This window comes from Pogona vitticeps, chromosome 2 (genome assembly GCF_051106095.1).
Source record: "Pogona vitticeps strain Pit_001003342236 chromosome 2, PviZW2.1, whole genome shotgun sequence".
Taxonomy (NCBI): Eukaryota; Metazoa; Chordata; class Lepidosauria; order Squamata; family Agamidae; genus Pogona; species Pogona vitticeps.
In genome coordinates, this window is record NC_135784.1 from 130,393,378 (window position 1) to 130,417,603 (window position 24,226).

At 41.8% G+C, this 24,226-nt stretch overlaps 3 protein-coding genes across 7 annotated transcripts in view; 2 read left to right on the plus strand and 1 right to left on the minus strand.

The window, feature by feature from the left end:
• TMEM220 (transmembrane protein 220) lies at window positions 1-10,111 on the plus strand. Its single transcript, XM_020785894.3, has 6 exons — window positions 1-213; window positions 2,663-2,692; window positions 3,975-4,035; window positions 5,422-5,545; window positions 6,383-6,442; window positions 8,531-10,111. The coding sequence occupies exons 1-6, from the start codon at window positions 61-63 to the stop codon at window positions 8,661-8,663; spliced, it is 561 nt and encodes a 186-aa protein (XP_020641553.3). The 5' UTR covers window positions 1-60; the 3' UTR covers window positions 8,664-10,111.
• On the minus strand, window positions 3,918-19,949 carry ADPRM (ADP-ribose/CDP-alcohol diphosphatase, manganese dependent). 5 transcript variants are annotated; one of them, XM_020785890.3, is made up of 4 exons: window positions 18,281-18,572; window positions 12,898-13,532; window positions 12,176-12,292; window positions 3,918-11,000 (listed from the first exon to the last, which is right to left on the minus strand). In XM_020785890.3, the coding sequence occupies exons 2-4, from the start codon at window positions 13,505-13,507 to the stop codon at window positions 10,687-10,689; spliced, it is 1,041 nt and encodes a 346-aa protein (XP_020641549.3). In that variant the 5' UTR covers window positions 13,508-13,532; window positions 18,281-18,572; the 3' UTR covers window positions 3,918-10,686. The 5 variants fall into 5 exon arrangements, with proteins under 5 accessions (XP_020641549.3, XP_020641550.3, XP_078242079.1 ...); XM_020785891.3 differs by lacking the exon at window positions 18,281-18,572 and adding an exon at window positions 19,630-19,949 and having other exon boundaries at window positions 10,371-11,000; XM_078385953.1 differs by lacking the exon at window positions 18,281-18,572 and adding an exon at window positions 18,601-18,621 and having other exon boundaries at window positions 10,371-11,000.
• SCO1 (synthesis of cytochrome C oxidase 1) overlaps window positions 18,758-24,226 on the plus strand; it is an 11,779-nt gene continuing 6,310 nt past the window's right edge. The window contains exons 1-2 of the mRNA XM_020785893.3: window positions 18,758-19,018; window positions 19,933-20,026. Coding sequence (XP_020641552.2) covers window positions 18,899-19,018; window positions 19,933-20,026 — 214 coding nt within the window. The 5' untranslated portion in view covers window positions 18,758-18,898. The remainder of the gene's footprint in view (window positions 19,019-19,932; window positions 20,027-24,226) is intronic.

Genomic DNA, 24,226 nt, shown 5'->3' on the forward strand with positions numbered 1-24,226 from the left:
AGCTTGAGGCGGAAGAGGAGGCCTCGGGAGAAAGCGCCCGGCCCAGGGGCAAAGGCCGCCATGGAGGAATCACGCCGTGGGGATGGCGCGCCTGCGAAGACGCGGGAGCCCATGTCCTCCTCCTCCTCCTCCTCCTCCTCGGGGGCCAGTCGACTGTGGAGGCTCAGCAACTTGCTCATGGCCCTCTTCTTCGGGCTAGCCGGGGCCGTGCAGGTCGGCGGCCGCGCAGGGCTGGGCGTAGGGTGAGCGGCTAGGCAAGCCTCTCTCCGGGCAGGGGCTGCGCCCCTCTCAGCCGGCGGGGCGGCGCAAGGCGGAGAGCCCAAGCGCAGAAAAGTGAAGGGCGGCGGGGCTAATCAAGCCGTCGCCGGTCCCCGGGGCCGAGCAAGGCGAAGTGGGGCTGGGAAGTCGGGAAGGGCAGTGGGTATTTGTTTTTGGATGATTTCATTCCGCTCATTCGCCGCCCAACCACAAGAAAAATCCCCCTGGGAAGCGTCCGAAGAGGGGCCAGGCGCCGCATTCGGGCCGGTCTTACGAGGATACTTGCCTGCCTTTGCCCTTCTAGTACTCACCTGAGCCCAGGGCAGGTGGAAAGAGGGCTGGACAGCATGCGTGGGGCAGTTGGGGTCAAGGACACTGGCCGGCCCAGTGCTCACTAACTAAAGGACCATTCATTAAGAATAAAAACAAGGGTGGCTGATACCTTGAGGAGGCTACTAACATCTCAGCAGGCTTCACAATTTTAGGTGGAGCCCGGAGGGAGTTTGATTTCCCCACGGTGCCTCATGTGGGCAGAGCCAGCTTGTGTGGCTTTGGGAAGCTGCATGATCTTGGGATGTCCTCAGAAGAAGGGAAACGGTAACCCACTTCTGAGGACTCTACCTAGAAGACCCCCCAAAAGGGTTGCTACAAATTGAGGTTGAGGGCACATGATGATGATTAAAATCTCAACAAATCCGCTAGTTTTTGAGCCCTGCAGGACTCATCAGCTTGGGCCTTATAGAGCAGAGAGGGGTGGAAAAGTGCCACAACCATCTTGGCCAGATGTTGAGGCCGGGCTTTCTTGTTAGATCCAAAATGGAGTCTGCACTTGTTTATAATACTACTTATGCTTTACGAAGTCAGATAAAGAAGTGTCCCACATCCACTAAAGTTTATGCCAGAATACAATTGGTTTTATTTAAAGATGTCATAAATGTTGTTTTGCTGCAGCATACCAATATAGTGTATGCCATCAATATAATTATATATTTGACGGCATACACTAAATTATATATTTGAGGGCATACACAGTATAATTGACGGCATACACTAAAATTCAGGTCTATAGAGCCTGTGTCCTGAGCACACTCCTGTACTGCAGCAAGTCCTGGACCCTTTGTGCACGGTAGGAGAGGAAGCTGAACACCTATATGCATTGTCTCCGACGCATTTTTGGTATCACCTGGCAGGACAAAGTTCCAAATAGAGTAGTCCTAGAACGAGCTGGAATTTTTAGCATGTATACATTACTGAAACAGCGTCGTCTATGTTGGCTCGGGCATGTCAGAATGGCTGATGGTCGGATTCCAAAAGATCTCCTGTATGGAGAATTAGCGCAGGGAAATCGACCCAGAGGGAGACCACAGCTGCGATACAAGGATATCTGCAAGCGGGATCTGAAGGCCTTAGGAATAGACCTCAACAGATGGGAAACCTTGACATCTGAGCGTTCAGCCTTGAGGCAGGCAGTGCATCATAGTCTCTCCCAGTTTGAAGTGACACTTGTCCAGCAGGCCGAGGCAAAGAGGCAGTCCCAAAGCCAGCAAAACCAGGAAGCTGAACAGGGAACAGATTGTACTTGTCTTCAGTGTGGAAGGGATTGTCGCTCTCGAATTGGCCTTCTCAGCCACACCAGACGCTGTTCCAAGACCTCTGTACAGAGCACGATACCATAGTCTCTCGAGACTGAAGGATGCCTACTACTACCAATATGTAGATATCTCCTGGCCAGAATATGTATACAAACACACACAAAACCTCCAAGAGCATCCTCCTTTCCCTTGCCTAATTCTTGGTTATATTGACTTAGACCAGAACCAATTATTTCATTTTTGATTTGTACACTGGTTGAGGACCAGGTGGAACTTTTAAAAAAGCCAAAAGGGTTCTTACTACTACACAAAGCTTCAGCCACCATTCCAGTCCTGTAGACATCCGTACAGTTTTCAGGTTTCTAATACTGGATTAGAATGATTGCTGTCATTTATTTTATTTATTTATTTGATTTTTACCTCACCCCTCTAGACCATGTCATAACACTGTAGCCATTTTTCATACTTACTCAGTTTATCTCAATTCATCCTAAATGAGGAAGCATTTCTTACAATGATGAGGGAGGCAAAGGGGACTGTGCTGTTCAAGAGCGTGTGTACAGACTTCCGTGCATGGTATGCATGAAAAGGCTAAATACTATGTGTGTATGTATTAAATCTGCAAAAATTCTCAGGTATCTGCTTTAACTGTTTTGGGCTGGGAAGAAGTAATATCCCTAAGTCAAACTGTTCAAATTGGAGACTTGGAGATGAATACTTGGATCCCATTGATTTGTGGGTGAGTTTGAAGAATATTTATGTTATGCACAAGTTAATATTTATTGCATTGTTTCTTGCCTTCTTTGTTGCAGGTCAATGATCCTGATCCTGGACTTTGGATAGTGAGTATAAATTCAGAGACAAACACAAGTGCTGGAGAGTGTGGCATTGGCAGAAGTAAATGTAATGAAGCAATCTTATAAAATCTCAAGCCTTTCATCTGTCTGAAGCTCTTCTCTAATGCTTGACTCAGGTTCCTTTCATTTTGTTTTGGGCTTTTGGTGATTAACGCTTTGTTTCATTTAACTGCATTTATTTTATTATTATGTTTAATACTTTAAAAAAATTTTTAGTATACGTAAATGTTTCCCAACAGATTATATTTCAAGACAAGTAAAACAATAGAAAAAGCAACAAAACAATAATAAAATCAAAAGGAAGCAGATAAAAGATAGTAAATCAGCACAGTGAAATTAAAATTGCTTGGCGAGGGACAGGAACCGGAATTAACATCAACAGAGAATCCCTGACTAGAGCATTGCACAGGCAGGGTACCACAGCTGAGAAGGCCTTTTCTTACTATTATCATTTTCTACATTTCATGTGCCATCTGGAAGAGAGTCTGCAAAGATTACCTCATTGTATGGGCAGACGTATTGGGAAAACTGTTTCTTTTGCTTCCTAGACCTTGAGTTGCCTAGAGCTTCAATGCAGTTTAAGACATGTGTAGGAAAATGGCAAGAGGCCAGTGCAGTTGCTTACACACCACTGATATCAAACAGCTCTACTTTAAATTAGCTGCCATTTTTGAGTAATCTTGAAAGTTAACACCACATACAATACATGGTGACAGTCTGATTGCCAGGTAGTATCCCAGTTTCAAATAGTAAAGAGGGTTCTGTGCCACTGAAGCTACTTGGACCACTAACGACAAAGCTGAATTGAAGAGAACTGCCAACCTGCAAAGCTTCCAAGGGCGGAGGGCTTTATCTCCACACAAACAGGCTGCACAGTGTCACCTCTCAAAAGTGAATCACTCAGCAACAGTGATCATGTCTCTTGCAGTTGTCACATCAAGTTGCATAATTCTACACTGATGGTGATCTTTTGGGCAGTTTCTTTAGCATGTTCTTTTACCTTTATGCGCAGTACTGTATTATGATCTGTTTTTCCCCCCTTACATATGCAAATGAAGTTTCTTTGCTTTTCTGGGGTCTTGTACTACTGCTTCTTGTAAGACAAGCACACTCTGCTTTCCTGATTAGGTTATTTTAGATCTATACACCACTTCTCTTTGTTTGATCAGGTACTTCATTGTTCTGGCAATCTAGATGGAGTGTTTTGCCCTTTCTTTACTCCAGCCTTTGATTTCTCTTAAGCAAATCTGTTATATCTCACTCTCAGGTTGTGTACTCTGTGCCTGCAGCTCTCACATTGGTTGTTTGCCTCAACCCACCAATTGCAGGTAGAGTATCAGTATCCCAAATAGATGTTCTCTTCTGGTCTCCAATAGAGTTTGGTCATACATCTCTTCCGCTTTTTAAAAAAAAATATAGTTATAATTAAAAATAAACCTTTAAGCTGTGTCTTAGTAGCTTGTGTCAGTTGACCAGACAAATCACATTCTTACTCCTTTTTTTAAATTTACGATTGGTCAGAATCTTGTTGGTGTTTGTGTATGGTTTGCATAATGGCTAACTGTAATTAATTAACAAGGTGCCATGGCATTTCTCTGTCACATCCCTGGTAATGCATTAGACTGTATTTGAGATGTGCTACTGCGTCCTTGTCAGTTAACCATTATTAGCTGCAATAAATTGTACGGATGCTATGGGAACACCAGTGGGGTTCTGACATGTTGTGGTGCTGAGTGTAAAAATGGATATTTGTTCCAGATTTTTATATTCCTGACATTTTGGTGAAAACTCCTAATTTTGTAAACTTTATTTCTTCATTTTAATTCCTCTTGTGCCTGTTCCTTCCTGTTTTTCAGCCTTCACACTTGTACTATTTTGTAGTCAGATGTTTTCAGTATTCCTTTCTTTAAAAAACATTTTTCCTTGAATGTCCAGGTTTTAAAAAGAGATGCTTGTCATTACTTTGTCACTGTTACACTAAAATGTTTTGTTATGCCATTTAGAAAATGCCATGACCAGGGTCTAGTTTAGTTACTCATTCAGTGAGCCTTTGCATGAGAAGTTTGGCATTTGAGGAGCTGCTGGAAGGAAGCATCTGCTATCTCCTTAAGCAGGCAAAAACCTCATTAGTTTTGACCTGCGTGGTTCGTGCTTGCACAATATTAGGTAGCGGACCCAAGCAGAACTATGCACACGTAGCATTATGATCTGCTGACATTCAACATGATTCTGGCCTGAGCCTCTCTGTGTCCTTAAAAATGCCTGTGGAATTGTATTTGTTTACCAGCTTAACCCAAGTCAGTAAAAATCTGCTTCTGAAACACTTGATTTTTATTCTGTCATTGTTCTCTCTTTTCCTTTGAAACATGTTCTACAGGGTCCTGGCTACTGTCTCCCAGCTTTCACATCCTAACTGGTTATTTTCCTTAAGTCATAACCTAGATCTCATGTGCCTCCTAGCTACTATTTCTGCTTTTTGCACCACAGTCACTCATATACATTAATGATTTGACACATTCCCTCATTTTATATATTTTATACCTGCATGAAGAATTACTATCTTTCATGATCTGGAGATTTGTAAAACGTCAACCAAATAAATTATTTGCTCTCTTTTATTGTTTGAAGGCCTCTGAATAAATTATTAAAGAAAAAATGAGGTCAATGTGTCACTTCTTTTGTAATTTGTACCCGAAACACATTGCTTTTCCTAGATAACATTGTGTGGAGGAGTGTGTCAGATCTACATTCAGCTGCTTGTGTTATTGGCTCTGCCATCTTGGGGTGGTCTTTGTTTGCTAGTGCACAAAACAATATCTTGCATGAGGAGGAAGGCAGGTAAGTAAGGACTTTTTTGCATCAGTTTTATCCTATCAACCTTTCATGGTAACTAGAAGTGCATAGCAGCTAGATTTGTCTGAGATCCAAAGGATAGGTGTGAAGAACCAGAATCAGTAAGGTGAGCAGACAGACCCACAAGCATGGACTTGAAACATTGACATATCTGGTGCAGATCTCACAGAGCTGTGGGCATGCATCAATGAGATGGGAGCAAATCCCAGGACTTCAGATGGTTTTCCTACAATTTGATCTTATTGAGGCTCATTGAGCATTGATGTTTGAGTGCCATCACTGTTTTGTGACACATGGTCATTGTTTACATCCCACCTTTGTCTGTTGTTACACAGGTTTTGTGCATTTCTGTATAGTTTCATGCTTTATTCTGTAAATGTCAAAACAGGCTTTTGAACTGTAGCCAGTCTTCCTACAACAGATGTGTACATTTTGATGTTACAGTAACCAGAATCACTTGGATAGCGTCAATGACAAGGAAAATATCTTATCTTATGAAAGCTATTTGAAGTCTCATCAAATGGTGGGGCTAGGGTGCGGCAACTTCTCATAACAAAAATATAGCAAATTATGATTCCTAGCATAGGACTCCACTTGTGTCCCTATTACATTGATTCAGTTCTTGAGCTAGTGATGATGAATCAGCCTCAGAGAAGTGGTAGCGGTAAGATCATGCTTGCCTTGCTCCACATAAAAAGATCATCTAGTGCTCTTTGTGATAAGCTTATTTCTTCCAACTCGGCTCAACTTCCTTGCAGATGATTTGATTTATGAATACTGTACACCTTTGTGTAATATATCCCCTTGTTTGTTTAAAAACAGGGAGCTATTTGGGCTGGTGATTGTTACAGTCTGGATGAGCCTTTGTCGTAGTTCAGCCAAGTGAGTCCTTTTATATATTTATTTCATCTTACCGTTTCTGATCCTGCAAATATATGCTGCCTCTGGTAAGAGGCATTGTTTCCCCCCACCCCACAAGGTTTTGTGATGCCCTGTTATAGATCAGTGTCCTTCTACTGACCCCTCACACATGGAAGTTCTTGAATTATTTTGAAGAGGAAAGAAGTTACATTTGTTCTCAGTGTGTCCCTGTATGGCCTTTAGATGTAAAGACCTGAGCAGGGCTGTTAACAATAGGAGACTGGGGAGCTCATTAACTCACGAGTTTGCTATAAGTTAGAAGCAACTGGATGGCACATAACAACAGCAGCCCACAATAAGAAATATATCTGAAGCCATAAACATGTCATATCACCCACATTTTACGGCATTATCATAGTTACACATACTTTAAAACCCAGGATACTGTCCCTGTGCTCAAACAACCTTTAATTCGCTAAGAGACATCAGTGGTGCACTTGGGATGGGAAAAGTCTTTGTGCATAACCTCTTGCAATTTTGTAATGACACACTTTACAGAAGAGGCAGCGGCCGAGCACAGTGGCTCAAGGAAATGTCAAAAAGACAAGCTGCTACTTTTCAAGTAGTTAAGGTGCTGTCCCCTTTTGCGTCAGAGTCCTATTTGTGTTTGCCTAAGGTTTGTGTAACTTGCTGTGGCTAATTGATGGGGTGTTTCTCAGTCCTGTGCCTAGCCACATGACCTGACTGTGCAAACCAAGATGCACCCTGTTGCCTTGTCAGTTAGCCCTAACTAGCCATGGCAAATTACACATTCTTTCCACAAATACAAATGGCATTCTGGTCTGTCTATCATTTTCTTCTTTTTTTAATGTTTACATGCAGTAGCTCAACGTCATCCTCACAATAGTGCTATGAGGTAAATCAGGCTGAGAAAGTGAGTGGCTAGCCCAAGGACACCCAGCACTTTTCAGGGTTCAGTGAAAATTTTGAACCTAGATTTCCTAAGTCCTCATTTAACAGTTTAATCATTATTCCATACTCTCTTCATTTTTCAAAATGGTGTACAGCTTGCTGGTAACAGCTGCTAATTAACATAAAATAGCATCCCTTTACAGTTTGTGGCACCTTTTTCTGACATCATGTGCACTCATTTGATATGTTCTTTCTCCATTAGCTTCATCTGTACAGAATTCTGCTCTCATATATGTAACTTGGTATTTTATAAAACTCAACCATTGTATCAATGTTCAGGTAAAATCAGCTCCCATCTTAGGGTGAATCATTGTTTTATATTAATTCAGAAATAAATAGGTCTGTATCCAATGCAACCATTTGCTTCAGCAAGGCCAGTCTCCAAATTTATACCACTGTAGTCCCACATCTCTCAAAAGCTAATTTTGTGTAGCACAGAACCTATCGAAAAGAAAGAAACACTTGTGTAGAGGGCTGAATTAGATAGGCAGGATCAGCAAAACTCAGGTGTTTCACCTTGTTGGAGCAGCAACACTTTCAGCTAGTGCAAAGTCACCACTGGGTACAATTTATGTGGCTTGAGACTTTTTAAAAAAATCAGATGGGGAAAATGTTTTAGAGAGGTATTACATAATGTTAGACTGTTTCAGTCAGCACTGCCACTATCTAGACGAGTTGGAAGATTCTTGGAACTATAGTTCAAAATGCCAGCCTTTCTAAGCTCTGAATTAATGGGTATTAAATCTTGTTCACAAATACTGATGAATCCCTTTATTGTTTGTTGTTGATTGTTGTATTAATTTGCTGTACATCTTTATCAAGTTCCATAGTTCAGTGTCTTGTTGTACTATAGCTAACCTGAAGAATGCTTGAGCATTGCTTTCTGAGCAATTTTCAAATTTGATAAGGGTGCTGAAATATTCCAGAAAGTTCAATCTAGCGTAAATTACATTTCTGCCCCCCCCACCCCCAGTTCAGCCTTTTAGTCATTTCTAAGCTAGAAGACAAAGAAATACATCAAACTATTGCAGATTCAGACGTCATCTCTGGCTCTTTGTATTGGACCCAAGGGTAGCTCTTTTTCTGTTTAACTGGATTTAATTTATAGTAAAACCTCTTCTGTTTGTTTCTTTCCAGAAACTCCCTGGGTGGAATTCGCTTGGTCCTTGCGATTTCTCTCTCCCTTATTCCATTCGTAATGTGGCTGTACATCTACATGAATGCAGAGATGCGAGCATCTTGGCCATCTCATTGTAAAACAGTTATTTAGGATAATGGAATGAACCCTTACTCTTCTGCTGATCAGTTCTCAATTACTGATTCTTTAGTAATCCCCAATCAACAGCCACATCTGTGTCTCAGATAATTTAAAACTAGTCTCCAAGATAATTTGATTTAACTCTTCTCTTACCAAAGACTAGATGGGGGAACAATCAGCGGGAAAGATTACAGATTGTGATCTAGATTTCAGGAACATAATAAAAATGCCTTAAAGTGAGGTGCATGCCCATGTATGTACAGTGGATTGGATTGAATGAAACAGGATGCTGTGGGGACAGCTGAAGTTAAGCGGTGGTTTGAGCTTCATGCTGAAACTATTGTGGCTGAAGAAGGACAATGAGGTATAAATGGACAGCGATGGCTATGCATGTTCAGAGAATGGAAATAAAATTGCCAGTAATCAGAGAAAGATGTCTTTGAATGGTATCTGCAGTCTTTTGCTGTGACATTTATTCCAGTTACACATTGCATCTGCATCTTCTGCACAGGAGATTTTAATCTACAGAATGTCACATTTGATGCATTTTTCATTTATTTAGTCATAAGTAAACATTTGATGTATTGGACCAGGGTAATTTTTGATATGGTGATGGGCCCAGTTGTCTCTTTTAAGACATGACCATGGAAACTGATGCAACTTCAGACTTAATCATATGCAGACATGATAGGATTTTGGAGGGCTACTAGTGTTTTAGTCAAATAATGCTTTCACCCCATTGGATATACAGTACATGAAATCTGAGATCTTTAATAGAATCGATAACACAAGACAGCAGTGAGCAGACTTTATAATGTGGGGCCTGCATTGTTCTTTGGTCAACTGTCAGCTCCACCAGCCAGAGCCAAGGGCAAAATAATGGTAGAGATGGGCTGAGAAAGATAAGAGAATTAAGAGCCACTGTGCTTCTAAGCACATGCTTAATCTGGAAGTTTGTTTTTGAAACAGAACTTAATTTAGTCACTTCTGGTGCCACCCATTCCCCAGTTTCAACCTCCTAATGCAGTGTATGTGGAGAATTTAAAACATTCAATGTACCAAATATACATTTTGCTCTGGTCACTGTTCAACATTTGGGAATCAGAACTTCTTGTATAATGAAAATCCAAGATTTACTTAGTAGGTCTCAATCTGCTTTCCACCCATCCTGAGGCACCCCAGCCCTTAGGTATATGTACTGCTGCCCACCCCACCCCTCCCTTACTCTTGAGACTCTTTTCTTGCTCTACTACATAATTAAGAGTTTCCTAATTCTAAAATTCATGTTTTCACACTGTTGAAATCCTATGTGAAAACGAAATATGGAAAAAGATGAAGATGTTATGGTGAATAGGCTCAATACTCATTGATCTGCTCTTTGCAAATATGGTTCCCTTTACAGTTTGTAAAAATATATTTTTGTATTTCTGCCAAAAATAAAAAATATGGACAAAATGTAATTTGTTGTTTAAGGAATTTTCTTTTTCAGCAAAAGTTACAGTGTAACTTGAAGAGAGCAACAAAGATAAAAAGGTGGGAGAGGGATGAAATTCATATTCACTGATGGAACTGACTAGTCCCTTTCCTATGGTAGTTATTGGTTACTAATGCAACAGAAGGACAATGAATAAAAATATTATGAATCATATTTTAGGTTCAGTCTTAAAAGGCAGTAAAAATTATCACAGTGGAATATATATTCACAGTTTAAACAACATATTCAATATATTCAATGTTTTTTATTTCCCATTTGCTGACATAAATATATCTGATTACTTCTACATCCTCCGCTTTAACAAAGAGTGCCAAATCTTAATTTGGCTACCGGAATTTGAATTTAGAAGTGCCATTCCATAGGCTGCACACACACTGTAATGAGCTTTAGACAGAGTTACTAGCACAGTGAATAGTACATTAATTGCTTTAAGGCCTATTGTTTGTATTTAAGGATCAACGTAACACAGACAAAACAAGTGTTCCCAAATAAATGAATGAATGATTAAAATAAAACATTTTAAGATCAAAAGCAGCAGCATTAAAACAAGGAATTGTAATTATCAGCTTTGTAACGCATCTCTTGATCAGGGACACTTCCACTACCTTTTAAGACTAGCCTGTCACTGTACACATATATAGTCCCAAAAGCATTGCTTTCTGGAGGAGATGATATAATCCCTTCAAGAGTTAGATGATGGATTCCATGAGAATCTAAACAGTACCCGCTACAATGGACGTGGCCAGCAAGAAAACATACTACAGAGTGATGCGAATGAATGACAGAAAGGGCATCTTCATAATTCCAAGCAAGGCAGACACTGTTTGTAGCATGAGGATGAATGGGTATATGACCTGAAAAACAAATACAATTTTAATAGTTGTTCTGTTCCAGGAATGTTACAATAGATAAAGTCATGCAGGATTTGGCAATATCATCAGGAAATGTTGTTACATCAATACTACTCTATACAGTACTTCAATTTAGTATTGTCTTCAAAGTGAAGCCTGTCGTATCATAATGAGTGGAAAGTTCTGAATGGGAGGGCTTCGGTTCAACTCTTAGATCATCTTCTGGGTAGCTTATGACAGATCCAGCAATATGTATTTAAAAAGCAAACATACACACGGGTAGCCGTTAAGTCAGAGGTGGGCAAAATGCGGCCCTCCAGATGTTGCTGAACTGCAACTCCCGTAATTCCTAGCTCACATAGCCAATAGTGAGGAGAGTTGGGCCTAGCCCACACAGTGAGGAATGTTGGGATTTGTAGTTCAGGAACATCTGGAGGGCCGCACTTTGTCCAGGTCTGCCTTAAGTCATGGATCATTATTATACTTCCCTTCTGCTGTGGCACCCCAGGGCAACAATCTGCCAGAATAAAGTATTTCCCCCCCCCAGCAGGTAAGGAGGCAAGCCCCCTGCACCTGTTCTTTCCTGACCAAGATCTCCCTCTCCCTTACTTTGACAGGAAGTACAGCCTCTTAATAAATAAATAAATAAATAAATAAATAAATAAATAAATAAATAAATAAATAATTGGCAATTAGTCTTCTTTATTGTGTTGTGATCAAATCAACTCTTGGGTTGTGATCAAATCAACTCTTTAACATTGCGTACATGGGCTAATACAAAAGAGAAAGAGAGGAAGAATGCTCTTTTTTCCCTGATTCTGGCCTCTCTAATTCTAATGATCCAATTATTCTCTCACAAGGACAATTCTTAAACTGCACAACAATCCAGGTTCAGGTGATGTGTGCAGTAGCTGATCCCATGCACTTCAACCAATTCCTAAAAATCTGGTCCACACGATGATAGAACTGAGACTAATGCTTTTCCTCTGTAACCAGATATAACTATTAATCGAAAATTCGTATTCGGCCATATGGATCACGCCAGGGAAATGGCATTTTGGGAAGCACAGAACTGTAAAAGCAGGAGCTTTTTTGCATATATTAAGACTGTCACACATTCAAACCAAACATACCTGCAGTTGCTACACATTTCACCAACAACAATAGCAAAGGCTTACCTGCAATTACAACTCTCTCTTTATTTTTGTCAGCATATGTAAGAACTTTGTCAAGCCAATCCAGCTGGTCTTGACTGAAACCTCCATTGAATTGTACAAACTGACATTCATCAAGATCTGTAGGGATGGAAACAAAGGCGAGGTTAAAACCTCCCCAAATAAGTTACACATTGTTTGTTTCTGTGCTTTTTTTCCTTGTGAGCCTTTTGATTACCATTAAAAATATAGATACTTAACTATTTAAAGCAAAAAATTTAGACCAGTAAAAACATTTTTTTCTTTGAAGATAAGCACAGTAGGAATTCAACTTATTTAAATCAAGGGATGAGCAGGCTTTAATAGCAATTGTTTCTACACATACTTGATGTTGTACATCATCTTAATTACTCCAGTAACAGTCTTGCAACAACCCTTTTGGCCAGCTGAAGTTTAACATTTTCTGAAGGATGCCCCCCAGTACAGCAACCTACCATAATCCAGATGGGGCACAGCAAAGGCATGTGTCACATTGTCAGACCTAGTCATAGCTGGTCCACTATCGTTAACTGTTCAAATATACACCCCTAGTCTCACAGAAATCTAAGAACCCAAGCTCAAGGCTAAACCCAGGACCACATTCAAAACTATGTCATGTTAAACTCCTCTGTCTAGTGCAAGGCCAGATGTTACCTGCTGTGCATGTGTGGAAATATGCAATGGCTAAGCTCAGCATAATACTATACCTAAAGGACTATTCAGATTTACATTTCGATTTTTGCCTTGCAGTAACTGTAGAGAATCTTGATATTTTTTGCTGGATGTGTCACGCCCCAGAGTACTTAAATCATAAGCATCAAGGATAATGAATCGAAATGTTGGCATTGGGCAAAATTGATAAGCATAGCAGAATTCTGATGCAGTATCTCCAGTGTTGCTCAGATCTGTGTTAAAATTGCTAATTAAAGTGTGGTCTTCTAAGTACTTAGTATTGAGTGCAGACAGCACTAGATGGTCTCTTGTGAAGTTGTATAGTTCATGATTGCCCCACACATGGTGGACAGGGGCTTTGAGCTTCTGAAATTCCATCATGACCTTTTCCAGTGCTTTCTCTGACACCTTATATTGGGCGTTGAAGCCATCAATGATGTCCCCAAGCTGCAATACAAACTGAACTTGTCTTCTATTCCAATCTTCAACTGCATTTTGGAGGTGGCATAGGCTATGTTTATAGTATCTCTTCTGGATTCCCAGGAAATCATAGCCATCATCTAGATCGGCATATTGAATATCTGCTACGACTCCAAAACAGAAGAGAGCTTCAGAAGTTGCAGTTGTTGTGGTGCTTTCATCCATACCTGTCCACACCTCTTGCGAAAATCTAACAGGAGTAGAGGAGAAAAGAGCTGGCTTTAGATCAGGTATTAGAGAAGATGGAGAAAAGGAAGAATATGTAAGATAGTTTTATTTAAATATAACTATAGTGGTGTCCTGCATGACGACGATAATGTGTTCCGTTAAAATCGCTGTACAGAGAAATCATCATGTGAAAATAAAAACCCTATTGGAATGCATTGAAAACTGGTTAATGCGTTCCAGTGGGGGAAATACCTGCTTGTCCAGCAAAGATCCTCCATAGGGCGGGCATTTTGAGATCCTTGTCTTGCCGAAATAGGTCCGGAAAATAGCGGGGAGCCATTTTGCAAATCGCCAATCAGCTGTTTTAAATCATCTTCCAGGGGAAAAAATGGTTCCCGAAGCAGGGACCGAATCGACGTAAAGCAAAAAAAACCCAAACAAACATAGGAGCTATCATTTTGCGATCGCTATAGCGATCGCAAAAAGGCACCGTCAAGCAATTTCGTCGTTTAGCGGGTAAGCATCTAGCAGGGCAAAACTGTATGGGCCAAAATTAGCAATTTGGGCAAGCTGCACTTCTATTTAACAGCAACAACAACAACAACAACAATGTGCCATCAAGTCAATTCTGACTTACAGCAACTTTTTCCAAGGTTTTCTAGGTAGAGAATACTCAGGTTTACTCTTCCCTTCTTCTGGAGGTGCCCTGGGACTGTGCAGTTTGCCCATGACTGCACATGTTGGCCCTTCCTCCAGGAGCCACAGTGGGGAATTGGACTTCCAACCTCTGGATCCTTAGCCAGATACCAAAGCCACTAAGTCGTCCAGCCATGTGCACTATTATTTATGTGGCATAATAAAATGATAGTATTTGAAACAACACTTTTGAAACCTATAGTTTTATGAATGTGTACTTGGATTGGGAGGAAGCGCCATGCAGCTCTTGAACAGACATGCATTTAGGCTGCATGGCAACCTCTTACTTTAAACCCCTACTAACGTCAGGGAACATCCCCAAACTAAATGCTTCAGTAGCAGTGAGCTAAGCTCCTTTATACAAGCAGGTATTCTGATTTGATAGTCATAGTTTTCAGAGTTGTAGCCGTGTCAGTCTGTGCAAGCATTTCAACAAGAAACAAAAAACAAAACAAAAGCAAAAGGATGCTGTGGCACTTTAAATGGTCTTCTGACCATTAGAAACATATAAAACTCTGTAACCATACATAGTGACTCATACTGTCAAAATTTACACAAGCGGATTACTTCATAAATCAGCATCCCTCTGGCAGGAAATAGCATGATAATTTAGATTTTTTTTCCTGGCATAAACTGCTCCTTTAAAAAAAAAAAAAGAAAGCTTCATAATAAATAAATATATAAACAAACAAATAAACTTATGGTGACCAGCCTGTCTTGAACACACAATAAAAGAATTGCCTCATTTGTGTTCCTACTGCTGTAAGATCTGGGCCAGATGTCTTGCCCTGCATATACTGGGGGGTGTAGGTGGGGCCCAATGGCCAATAATGTCTACCAGATCTTGAAGCTGTCTTAACTCACAAGATCAGGTACATTCAGAATAAATGCCTATTCCCATACCTTCTATCCAGAATAGCGAAGGCATCAGGTTCAGCTGAGCTCTAGTACAAGACACCCTCTCTCTGCATTTGTGTAGATGGCTTTAGACAGGAAGGTAGCACACTAGGCATGTAGGGGAAACACTTATAGAGCTGAGCTATTTTGTAAGTTTGTATCGTTGCACTATTTGTCTTTATAGGTATATCAGATCATCTTTAGACTCAGGGTATTTTCTTCTGGTTTGTATCTCCAAGCTCTTTATGTGATGTTCTGAAAAACCCAGCTTCAGAATAAGAGAGGCGATAAATCCCTTCCAGGACTGATTATGCACTTCCTCATAAGAACTCCTAAGGAGGGAATGGGAATTTGCTAAATATGATCTTAACATCATTTTAGAGGCTACTGTTTGAATTTTTATCATTGAGAGTTCTGCTCTACATAAATCTGTTCAGTATGCCTCCCATCCAACCGCCATATATGCTTGCAGGATCTCATCCGAAAAATAACCACTTTGGTCTTCTGATAATTGGGTTGTAAGCCCTCATTCTTATAATTTCTAAAATATCAAAGGAGGCAGCACAGACCAACCTGCATTAAATATACCAGATATCATTAGCATGCAACTGTGTTTTTTTTAATCACCAATTTTAGGCATAAGTATTCCAGATATGAGATGAAAAAGCATTGGAGCCAGGATGCATTCTTGATAGATTATTTTTGTTGTTCTGATAGTCAGAAAGGTCTCCATTGGGACCTACCCTGTTTCTAAATGAGGCATTTGTTTAGAGAGCCTGGATACAGGACAAAAGCAACTTATCTCTTTGTAAATCCTCCAGGTTTCCCTCCCCCCCCCATCTTTACCTAGGAGAATTTTCTGAAGGAAAAGCATTTATTTATTTATTAAATTTATACCCCGCCCATCTAGACGGAAGTGTACTCTGGGTGGCTAACAATAATAGATAAAACAAAAACAATATAATAAAATAAAAGCATCATTATCCTCTTGAATAAAAAGCAACTTTAAATATCACTTCATTTTCAATTCTTTTTGCCATGCCCCTCTGCTATGGAGATCCACTGTAAGAAAAACTTTTCAAGTTTATAGAAGAAAAAGTGGCACTCTAGAGAGCCACATTGTAGTCATCTGAAGGAGACCTCTCTGTTACTTCCTCACACTGTTTTCTCCCCAACATGTGGAAAACAATGGAAAAATTGCGAGTTGTGGACAATGAAGGTGTAAATGGACGAGTTGTCCAGATAGGCAGGGTATGTATAAATAAATAAATAAATAAATAAATAAATAAATAAATAAATAAATAAATAAATAAATAAATAAATAAATAAATAAATAAATGTCCCCACCCAGCTATATGTCTCCACCCAAAACTAGTGCAAAAGATACAAATTATGCTATCTGCAGTTCAGGTCTTATCTAATGTGAAAATATGGTGGCTTTTTTAAGCAATTGAAATTTCTTTTTTAAAAATTGTCTTCCAAATGTCAATGGGAGCGGCAGAATGAGATGTTATCTTAAAGCAAGCATAGATTTACAATTTTCTGTTCATATTGCAGGCTTGCACTGGGGCCAACTGACATTTTCTGTGACCTTTGCAGTCTCTTCTGATAGTAGGAATATTTCCTACTGCCTAGCGAAAGCTTGTTTCTAAAATAGAGCTTGTTGAACGGCTGGTGCAAACATAGTTCCAATAAAATAATTAGAAAGGCCAACAGCACCATGGAGTGCAGGGGAACATGCCTCTCCACCCCTCCCTCCTAAAACGGGCCAGGACAGTGGGGACCTTAATTAACATGACCCCCAGCAAGACAATGGGAGGACCATGATTGCTGCTTTGATTTGCATCCCAACAAGAACTGGTTCTGGCAGTCACAGCAGTATTTACTCAAATTTACATAGATTCCTCCCTCCTGGACACTCCACACTCTGAGTGCCTGGGCAGGTAGAGTGGAACAGTTCCTCTATGCTAATGAGCTTCCTGAATTGTTCATTAACCACAGACCTATTGTGAGCAGATGTTTCCCCATAATGTCCCCTAACAGCTGTGCCCAAGTAATCCTATTGTCAGGAGATGTTCCCCCATGATATCACCCAACTTATAGAATAGTGCCAGCCTCCCACACCCCAAATCATTTGTCTAGAATCCATTCCCACTCCCCCCCACTTGTATGTACATCCTATAGAATTCTTTGTTAACTATTTCCTAGTCCCTATGCTGTATCCCAACCCCTGATTCTGGAATACAGAAGGTATAAAAACCCCTGCCACCATTCTTCAGTGTGGGCATTTCACCTCTTGCTTGGGAGAGGCTGTCCCATCAGGGTTACTATTTCTTCATCTGATATATCAAATAAACGAAAGCCTTTTCTTGAACCCTCTCTCGAGTCAAGATTTATTGACAATTGATCTTGACTTGGAAAGTCTAGGGGCTAGCCCGGACTCAACACTGGTTATATATTTGTTACATTTATACTGTGCTTTTCTCTCAATGAGCTCTAAACAATGGCCTTAGCCCTCCTCCTTTTCATCTCATTCTTGACAAATCTGAGACTGGCTAGGTCAACAGGAGTGCGATTGGTTGAAGATCTCCTAAAGAGCTTCATGGACATGTGGGAATGTGAATGGAGGTCTCCCGAGCTTTACTCCTAACTGCTCTGAGCACTGATCTGCTTGTAAGGCAGGCCTTATGGAGACAAGCTGCATGAACCGTGATGGGACACAGGATGTCTGGGCTAGAGGGGTCTTTCTGTCACCTCAAGCAGGAATTTTCTTCAGTGCTCCATTTGATAAGTAATGAATTACTATAGGCTGAACTGGGTAGCAGCCCAATTAATTTCTTTTTTTAAACACACCTTTCAAAACAAGACACAAGGCAGAAATAGCATAAATTCTTGGCCTTACTGTTTTCTTTGGCTTGGGAGACAGAAAGTATACCAATCGCAACTATGCTAACATATTGGCTCTCTCCATCGGAAAGCTGTCACTGCTGATCCAGGCAGAATTTAAAAAAATAGTTCTCAAAATGAACACTGCAGTGGGACAGGCTATACAAAGCTAGTCATTTTGTTCTATCATTCTTCGTTTATTTTATTTATTTCAGCACTTGTATGCCGCCTTTTCTGAAAACGTCCCCTAAATTTACATGCAAGCAATCCTAATTAAAAACAAATAAATACCTTATTAGTGGTTAAATCATCTAACGGTTAGAAAACTGAAGTATTAAAAAGGCTTTCCGGCAGAGCTGAAATTAACCAAAGGAGTAAATGGGCGCCTCTTGTGAAAGGATCCTTCCCTTCCATTGAACTGCAGAGAGAGAGAGTGGCGAAGCTCCTCTCCTCACCGGCACTTCAGGGCTTCAACTTGAGCCCAGTTTCCTGCATCAACTTCCTGTTTTGGACCCGCGGCCGCCGCCAACATGGGATGCGCGCACACACCAGGACGGGGAACAAAGCTTCCCGGGTCATAAGTGACAAATTCCTACGTAAAAGAACCTTACAGAGCGGCGCTGTTCTATCCTTCCGCCTCTATGCCCTTCGACTATAAAGCGGCCGAGGGATAGAGCGGCGGCCACTTGCCCTTCGATCATAAAGCTGCAGAGTGATAGAGCGGCACCACTCGCATTTCCACCACCCCCCGCAGTGATAGAGTGGCGCCACTCTAGGACCCTATATGACGTGTATGCCATTGAAGCGCGGTCAGGATGACGGATTTCAAACTTTCCCTTCCGGAAGGGCAACCTCTACCTCTCTCTCGGCTCGCGGGTTCCTAAACCGTGGGGAAAAAGGGGGAAACCAATGGCGGCGGTCCTATTCCGGCGGCTGGCCGTGTCGGGGCGGCGCGCCTCTTGGCTGCGTCCCACCTGCGGCTGCTATTCTGCGCGCACCTTGGCTGCGAGAGGGCCGGGGCGGACGGTGGTGAGCCGAGCGCGCTTTCTCTCGGCGGAAGGACCGGGTTGGGGGGGGGAGGGAAAGAGAGGGGCGCTCGGTGCCGGGGCTCATGGGTTGCGGGAGACCGCCCCGGGATCAGAGGGAGGGGGAGGCCGCGCCTCTTTACCTCAGAGAGGAGGGAGAGAGACACACACTGTGTGTGTGTGTGTGTGTGTGTGTGTGTGTGTGTGTGTGTTAATGGGGGGGGAGGGCTCCGCGTCCCTTTGCCCCTCGTCCTCGTCCTGCAGGGCCGCAGAGCGACGCCTGACCGGATTCCTTCCCTTCCTGTGGCGGCTGAAAAGCGCCCAGCCCTCGTCCGCCCTGTTAGGAGTCTGCCCTCGGAAGAGGCTCTGCGGCCTCCCCCCCCCCCCCCCCCAGATCTGAGGTCCTTCCTTCCTTCCATTGCCCCGATGCCAGTTTGGGAATCCTCCTCCTCCTCCGACCTTCCCTTCAGCGGGGAGTTTCCCGTGCCGCGTAGCAGCCGGTAGCGGGACGGGGCGAGGAGAGGTGTTTTGCCCCCTCCTTGCTCAGCCCGAGAAACTCCGAGCGGGGATCAGGCCTCTCTCTCTCCCCTTCGAGTTTCCTTTCCATTCGCTCACCTTGTGGAAAGTCCTTTTCGGGCGCCTTCCTGGAAGTCAGTCCCGGCTGCTTGGCCCAAGACGACAGCGACTCATCCAGGGGATGGGTAGGGTTTCAACGCAGGCCCCGGGGAGGAGAAGGTAGGCGGGTGGGGGGAGTTTTTGCATCTAAAATCGAGGTCTGGTAGAAGAAGGGAATCCTAGGACAAGCTAAAGGCCGGCGGAGAGAGCAAATCGTTGTCTTGATGCCTGAGAAGATTCTCGGTCATCCGTAGGTGAGACGATCTTGTATTTACTTTGCCACTTCCTCCTTCTCTTTCCCAGTACCCGGTCACTTGGAAGAATCTGGCACTTACCTTCGTGATTGGAGGAGGAGTCGTAGCAGCAGTAAAACTTTTAAAGAAAAAAAAAGAAGAAGGTTGGTGTTATTTACAGTTATTTCTGTTTTGTGTCCATGGCCCCCAGTGCACCGTTTTAAAGGAACCAGATTGTTATATTTCTTGATGGTGTGTCCACACATGGCTGACATGGCTATGGTATTGTTTCTAGCAGGGGTGGGCAGTTAATTTCTATAAGGGGGGGTTCACAAAAATCTGAACTGTGTTCGGGGGCCGAACCACTTTACTTAAAAATAAAATGAAACAGTGATGTTATGATTGTTTTTATTTTAAACTTGTTAAACTTCACAAATACTAAAGAGGTTTTTTGCGGTATGTTAAAGATAAGCAACTGATCAACTTTAGACAAAAAGCTTTAAATGGTTTTGATGTTCAAAACTGTCCGCGGGCCAGACATATGTGGCCCTCGGGCTGCACTTTGCCCAAGTCTGCTCTTTTTCCTTTTTTATAAATTGGAGTGATGATAGCAAGTCCCCAGTCCTCTGGTATACATGCAAGCTGGTTGATGCATGTAAATAGTGTTGCTAATACTGGGGCCCACCAATTAATATTGGCTTTAAGAATCTTAGTCTTAGTGTTTACTAGGAAACGGATCACAGAAATGGCAAATCAATGACCATCCAATTGAGCAAGTTAAATCTTATAAATATCTGGGTGTGATCTTCCAGTCCTCAGGATCTTGGAAGGCTCAATTATCTTATAAATATCTGGGTGTGATCTTCCAGTCCTCAGGATCTTGGAAGGCTCAATTATCCAACACTATTGCAAATGCTCAGGGAAGTATTAAGTCACTCATACGTTTTTTCTTTGCAAAAGGAGGTCAGCATATACCATCAGCCATACAGGTCTTCAATGCCAAGGTGTTAGCACAGATGTTATATGGTGCACAATGGTGTAGTTACAGAAATTTTATTGCAATTAAGTCCATTCAAGTGAAATTTCTGAGAACTATCCTTGGACTCCCGAGTTGTGTGCCAAATGCACTTTTACAATTAGAAACAGGCCAGATGTTGATAGAGTCTCGGGCATGGATAAGTAAGCTGAATTTTTGGCTAAAAATGTTCTTCACCCCTGTGGGGTTGACCCCCCTAGTGCTAACTGATAAGTTTCAGTCCACATGGAAAAGATCTATGAATGAGAAATTAAATAATTTGGGCCTCTCGAGAAGTGCTATTTCGTTAATGGGCTATACAAAAGCAAAACAGGAACTACATCAGCGCATCACAGACAATGAGTTGCAACACCATGTCAGCATAGCTACGACCCATCCTGGCTTTAGAGATTATGGTCAGGCATTTTTACCTGCAAGCTATCTGAATACTCTGACCCTTCCAAAATATAGAAAAGCTTTTACATTTGCAAAGTTTAGTGTACTTCCGTCAGCCCTGCTGGAAGGCAGATACAAGAACATTCCTTATGAAGAGCACTTATGTCCTTGTGAGGCTGGTGTGGTGGGGATGGTTGGCCGTGTCCTGTTGTATTGCTCCTTTTACACTGGTTTCCATGATACTTTTATTCATCCAATTTTACAAAGCATCCCCGGAAGAGAGGATGAGTACTCTACCTGTTATCTGCTGGCAGACCAGTGTCCATCAGTAACGATTAGTTTGCAGGCGAGAAATGGTGCCTTAACCCTCTAGATATATACATGTATGTACTGTATGCATATATGAATATGTATGTATTGGGGGTCGGGTTATGCTTCTAACAACTATCTATGGAATTTGTCTCCCTAAGAGTCTGCCGCACATAACATATATTATAGTTGCATTGATACTGTATATTCTTATGCAGTTGTTCTACGTTATTTACATCTGATCTGTTGATCGTAATAAAGTATGATGATGATGATGATGATGATGATGATGATGATGATGATGCCCAGGTCTGGTTTATAGAGTTCTTTACCAGCATGTGCTAGAAGCATTGGACCTTGGGGGTTTCTTTCTTGCATGAGAGTGGTCATGTTACCAGATAGGTGGGATATAAATAGAATAAATAAATAAACAGACAAATGTTTTTCTGACCTTTTAGCTACTTTCTTTCATTAGCCAATCTTTTTACTGACCAGAGTCCTAGTCTAGATTGCTGCCAGCCTTGTAATATTGCAAGATAAGAAGTCAGAGGAGGAAGTTTCTGATGTACCCAGAGTGACACAATTGGTGAACAACAAAAAATACCTATGCTGACTTCTTATCTTGCAGTAGTTCACTGTTAATTCTGCTGATGTTACCCTAGCAAGTGTAACTAATAGAGTTCCAGTCACTGCTTATTTATTTCTTACTTTTTATCCTGCATATCTCCCTTGTGTTGCCTAAGGCAGCTTGCAATGTATGTTTAAAAAAGAAAGATTCAGTTCAAAAAAGAAAACTATACTTCAAAACAGTAGGACAGTATTAAATAAATTATTGGATTAAAATAAATTCACAACTAATGCAGTTTCAAATATGTGCCAAAGTGTATGCTAAAGTCTTTGGGTAAAGGGGTGATAACAGAGGGGCAAGAATAACATTGGAATAGTTGAAGCTTTATCTGTGTGGATTTTTGAGAGATGCTGAATTGTTTTTTTCAGAATTTTAACTGCTTTAGTATAGTTCACATTAAATTAAAGTTTTGTGGAATAAAACTTCCGAAGCCTAGTGCATATTCTGCTTGAATGTTGAAGTCTATTTAGGTTGTTTGTTTTTATTTTGCAACCATTTGGTGAGCTCTTAATAACCATCTTTCATAGTTGTTATTTGGTAACATTGCTTCTTCCTGTAATCCTCAGCCTTTCTTTGTCTCTTACTGCGAGGGTTCACGAGTAATCTCAGACTTGTTGGACACAAATACAGGATGCTCAGTTTTTTGAAAAACAGAACTGGGGTTTATTGGAACATCAAATAAAGAAGTATCAACATTAAACTGAGGGTGTCCATAAATCTTGTAAAAAGGGGTTGTAACTTGGGTCATACCAGGGTCCTTTGGAGAACGGGTTAGTCTCACCCTGGTCCTTAGTATCAATGTCCATGTCAATCAGGGGTAGTGTCTCTTCATCTCCCCTCTCATGGTCATAGGGGACGTTTCCCTCTGCATAGGGGTCCCAGGGTCCGGTAAATACCTCCTCCGGCGAGCCTCCTCCAGACGCCATGCTCTTCTTTCTCGTTCCTCCCTTTCCACCGCCTCCTTCTCTTCCCTCAAGTGCCTCCGCCACTCTCTGGCTTTGGATTCCCCCCAATAAGACGGTTTAGGGGGTAAACCCCTTCTACGCCTATAATCAGCCTCCTCTCGAGGCACTCTAACCTTCTCACATCTCCCTGTCCAGGGATCCTCCACCCATATTAATTCCCAACCCCCTGGTATGTTGTCCCGCTCTCCTTTTATATCGCCATGTCCCGCCTCTACCAACGCCTTTTCTAGCCCTGTCTGGGTGGCCACCGACAGTCTTGTCAAACCCTGTTTCAAGTCACAGGTGTCTATACCCTGGTGCCTGACCGCGACGCGGGTAGCTGTAGAATCCGTTTGGGTCTCCTTTTCTCTCTTAAAGGAGGACGACACAGCGGTGAGCGCTTCTATAGCCTCGCCTCGGGTCTCACACTTACATTTTTTCTGAGATGCCAGTCTTTGCCATTATGGCCAAAACTTTGTTGAGCAAAGTACAGTGGCATGAAGGAGATGACATAAAGCAGCAGAGGGAGTTGCCAGCAATTAAAGAGCTTCTGCTTCCGTCCTGGGACTTGCATGGGTCATGCACAATAAGACTGATTACACACAGGCCATGTAAGCTTTAGAATGGAAGCAGGAATTCTTTAGTTGCCAGCAGTTTTCTCCACTGGATGATGACATCTCTTTCGAGCCAGTGTACTTTATTTGATAGGATTTGAGCCATTGTGTCTATAGTTCAGCTGTTCCCAATATGATAAATTATGGTGGAGAGTACAGCTTTCATTGTCCCCAGCCTAAATGGCCATTAGCTCTGCTACAGTTATGGCAGTCTCATTCCAGCATATGCAGGTACAGGCAGATCAGAGTGGAAAAGGGTACTGTAGCTAAAGAAGCACTTTCACAGTACATCCCATGAAAGCAAATTGTGGTCTGTTATCCCCTGTGTGACCTCTCTGGCAAATCACTTACTTTTTCTGAAAAAAACAAACACCTTTTTCTGGTCTACAACAGAGATTCAAAATTGCATTTAAATGCCAAATCCTGCTACCTGTACTAGAGGCACAATTTGCCATTTG

Excerpts from the sequence above, each read along its gene's own strand:
- ADPRM (XM_020785889.3), bottom strand. The coding sequence starts at position 18,521 with ATGTTGGCGGCGGCCGCGGGTCCAAAACAGGAAGTTGATGCAGGAAAC. Across the intron at positions 13,533-18,444 it reads GTTGAAGCCCTGAAGTGCCG|ATTTTCGCAAGAGGTGTGGA; the intron begins GTGAGGAGAGGA and ends TACTCCTGTTAG. Across the intron at positions 11,001-12,175 it reads AGAGAGAGTTGTAATTGCAG|GTCATATACCCATTCATCCT; the intron begins GTAAGCCTTTGC and ends TTTGTTTTTCAG.
- TMEM220 (XM_020785894.3), top strand. The coding sequence starts at position 61 with ATGGAGGAATCACGCCGTGGGGATGGCGCGCCTGCGAAGACGCGGGAG. Across the intron at positions 2,693-3,974 it reads CTGATCCTGGACTTTGGATA|GTTGTGTACTCTGTGCCTGC; the intron begins GTGAGTATAAAT and ends TCTCACTCTCAG. Across the intron at positions 4,036-5,421 it reads CCTCAACCCACCAATTGCAG|ATAACATTGTGTGGAGGAGT; the intron begins GTAGAGTATCAG and ends TGCTTTTCCTAG.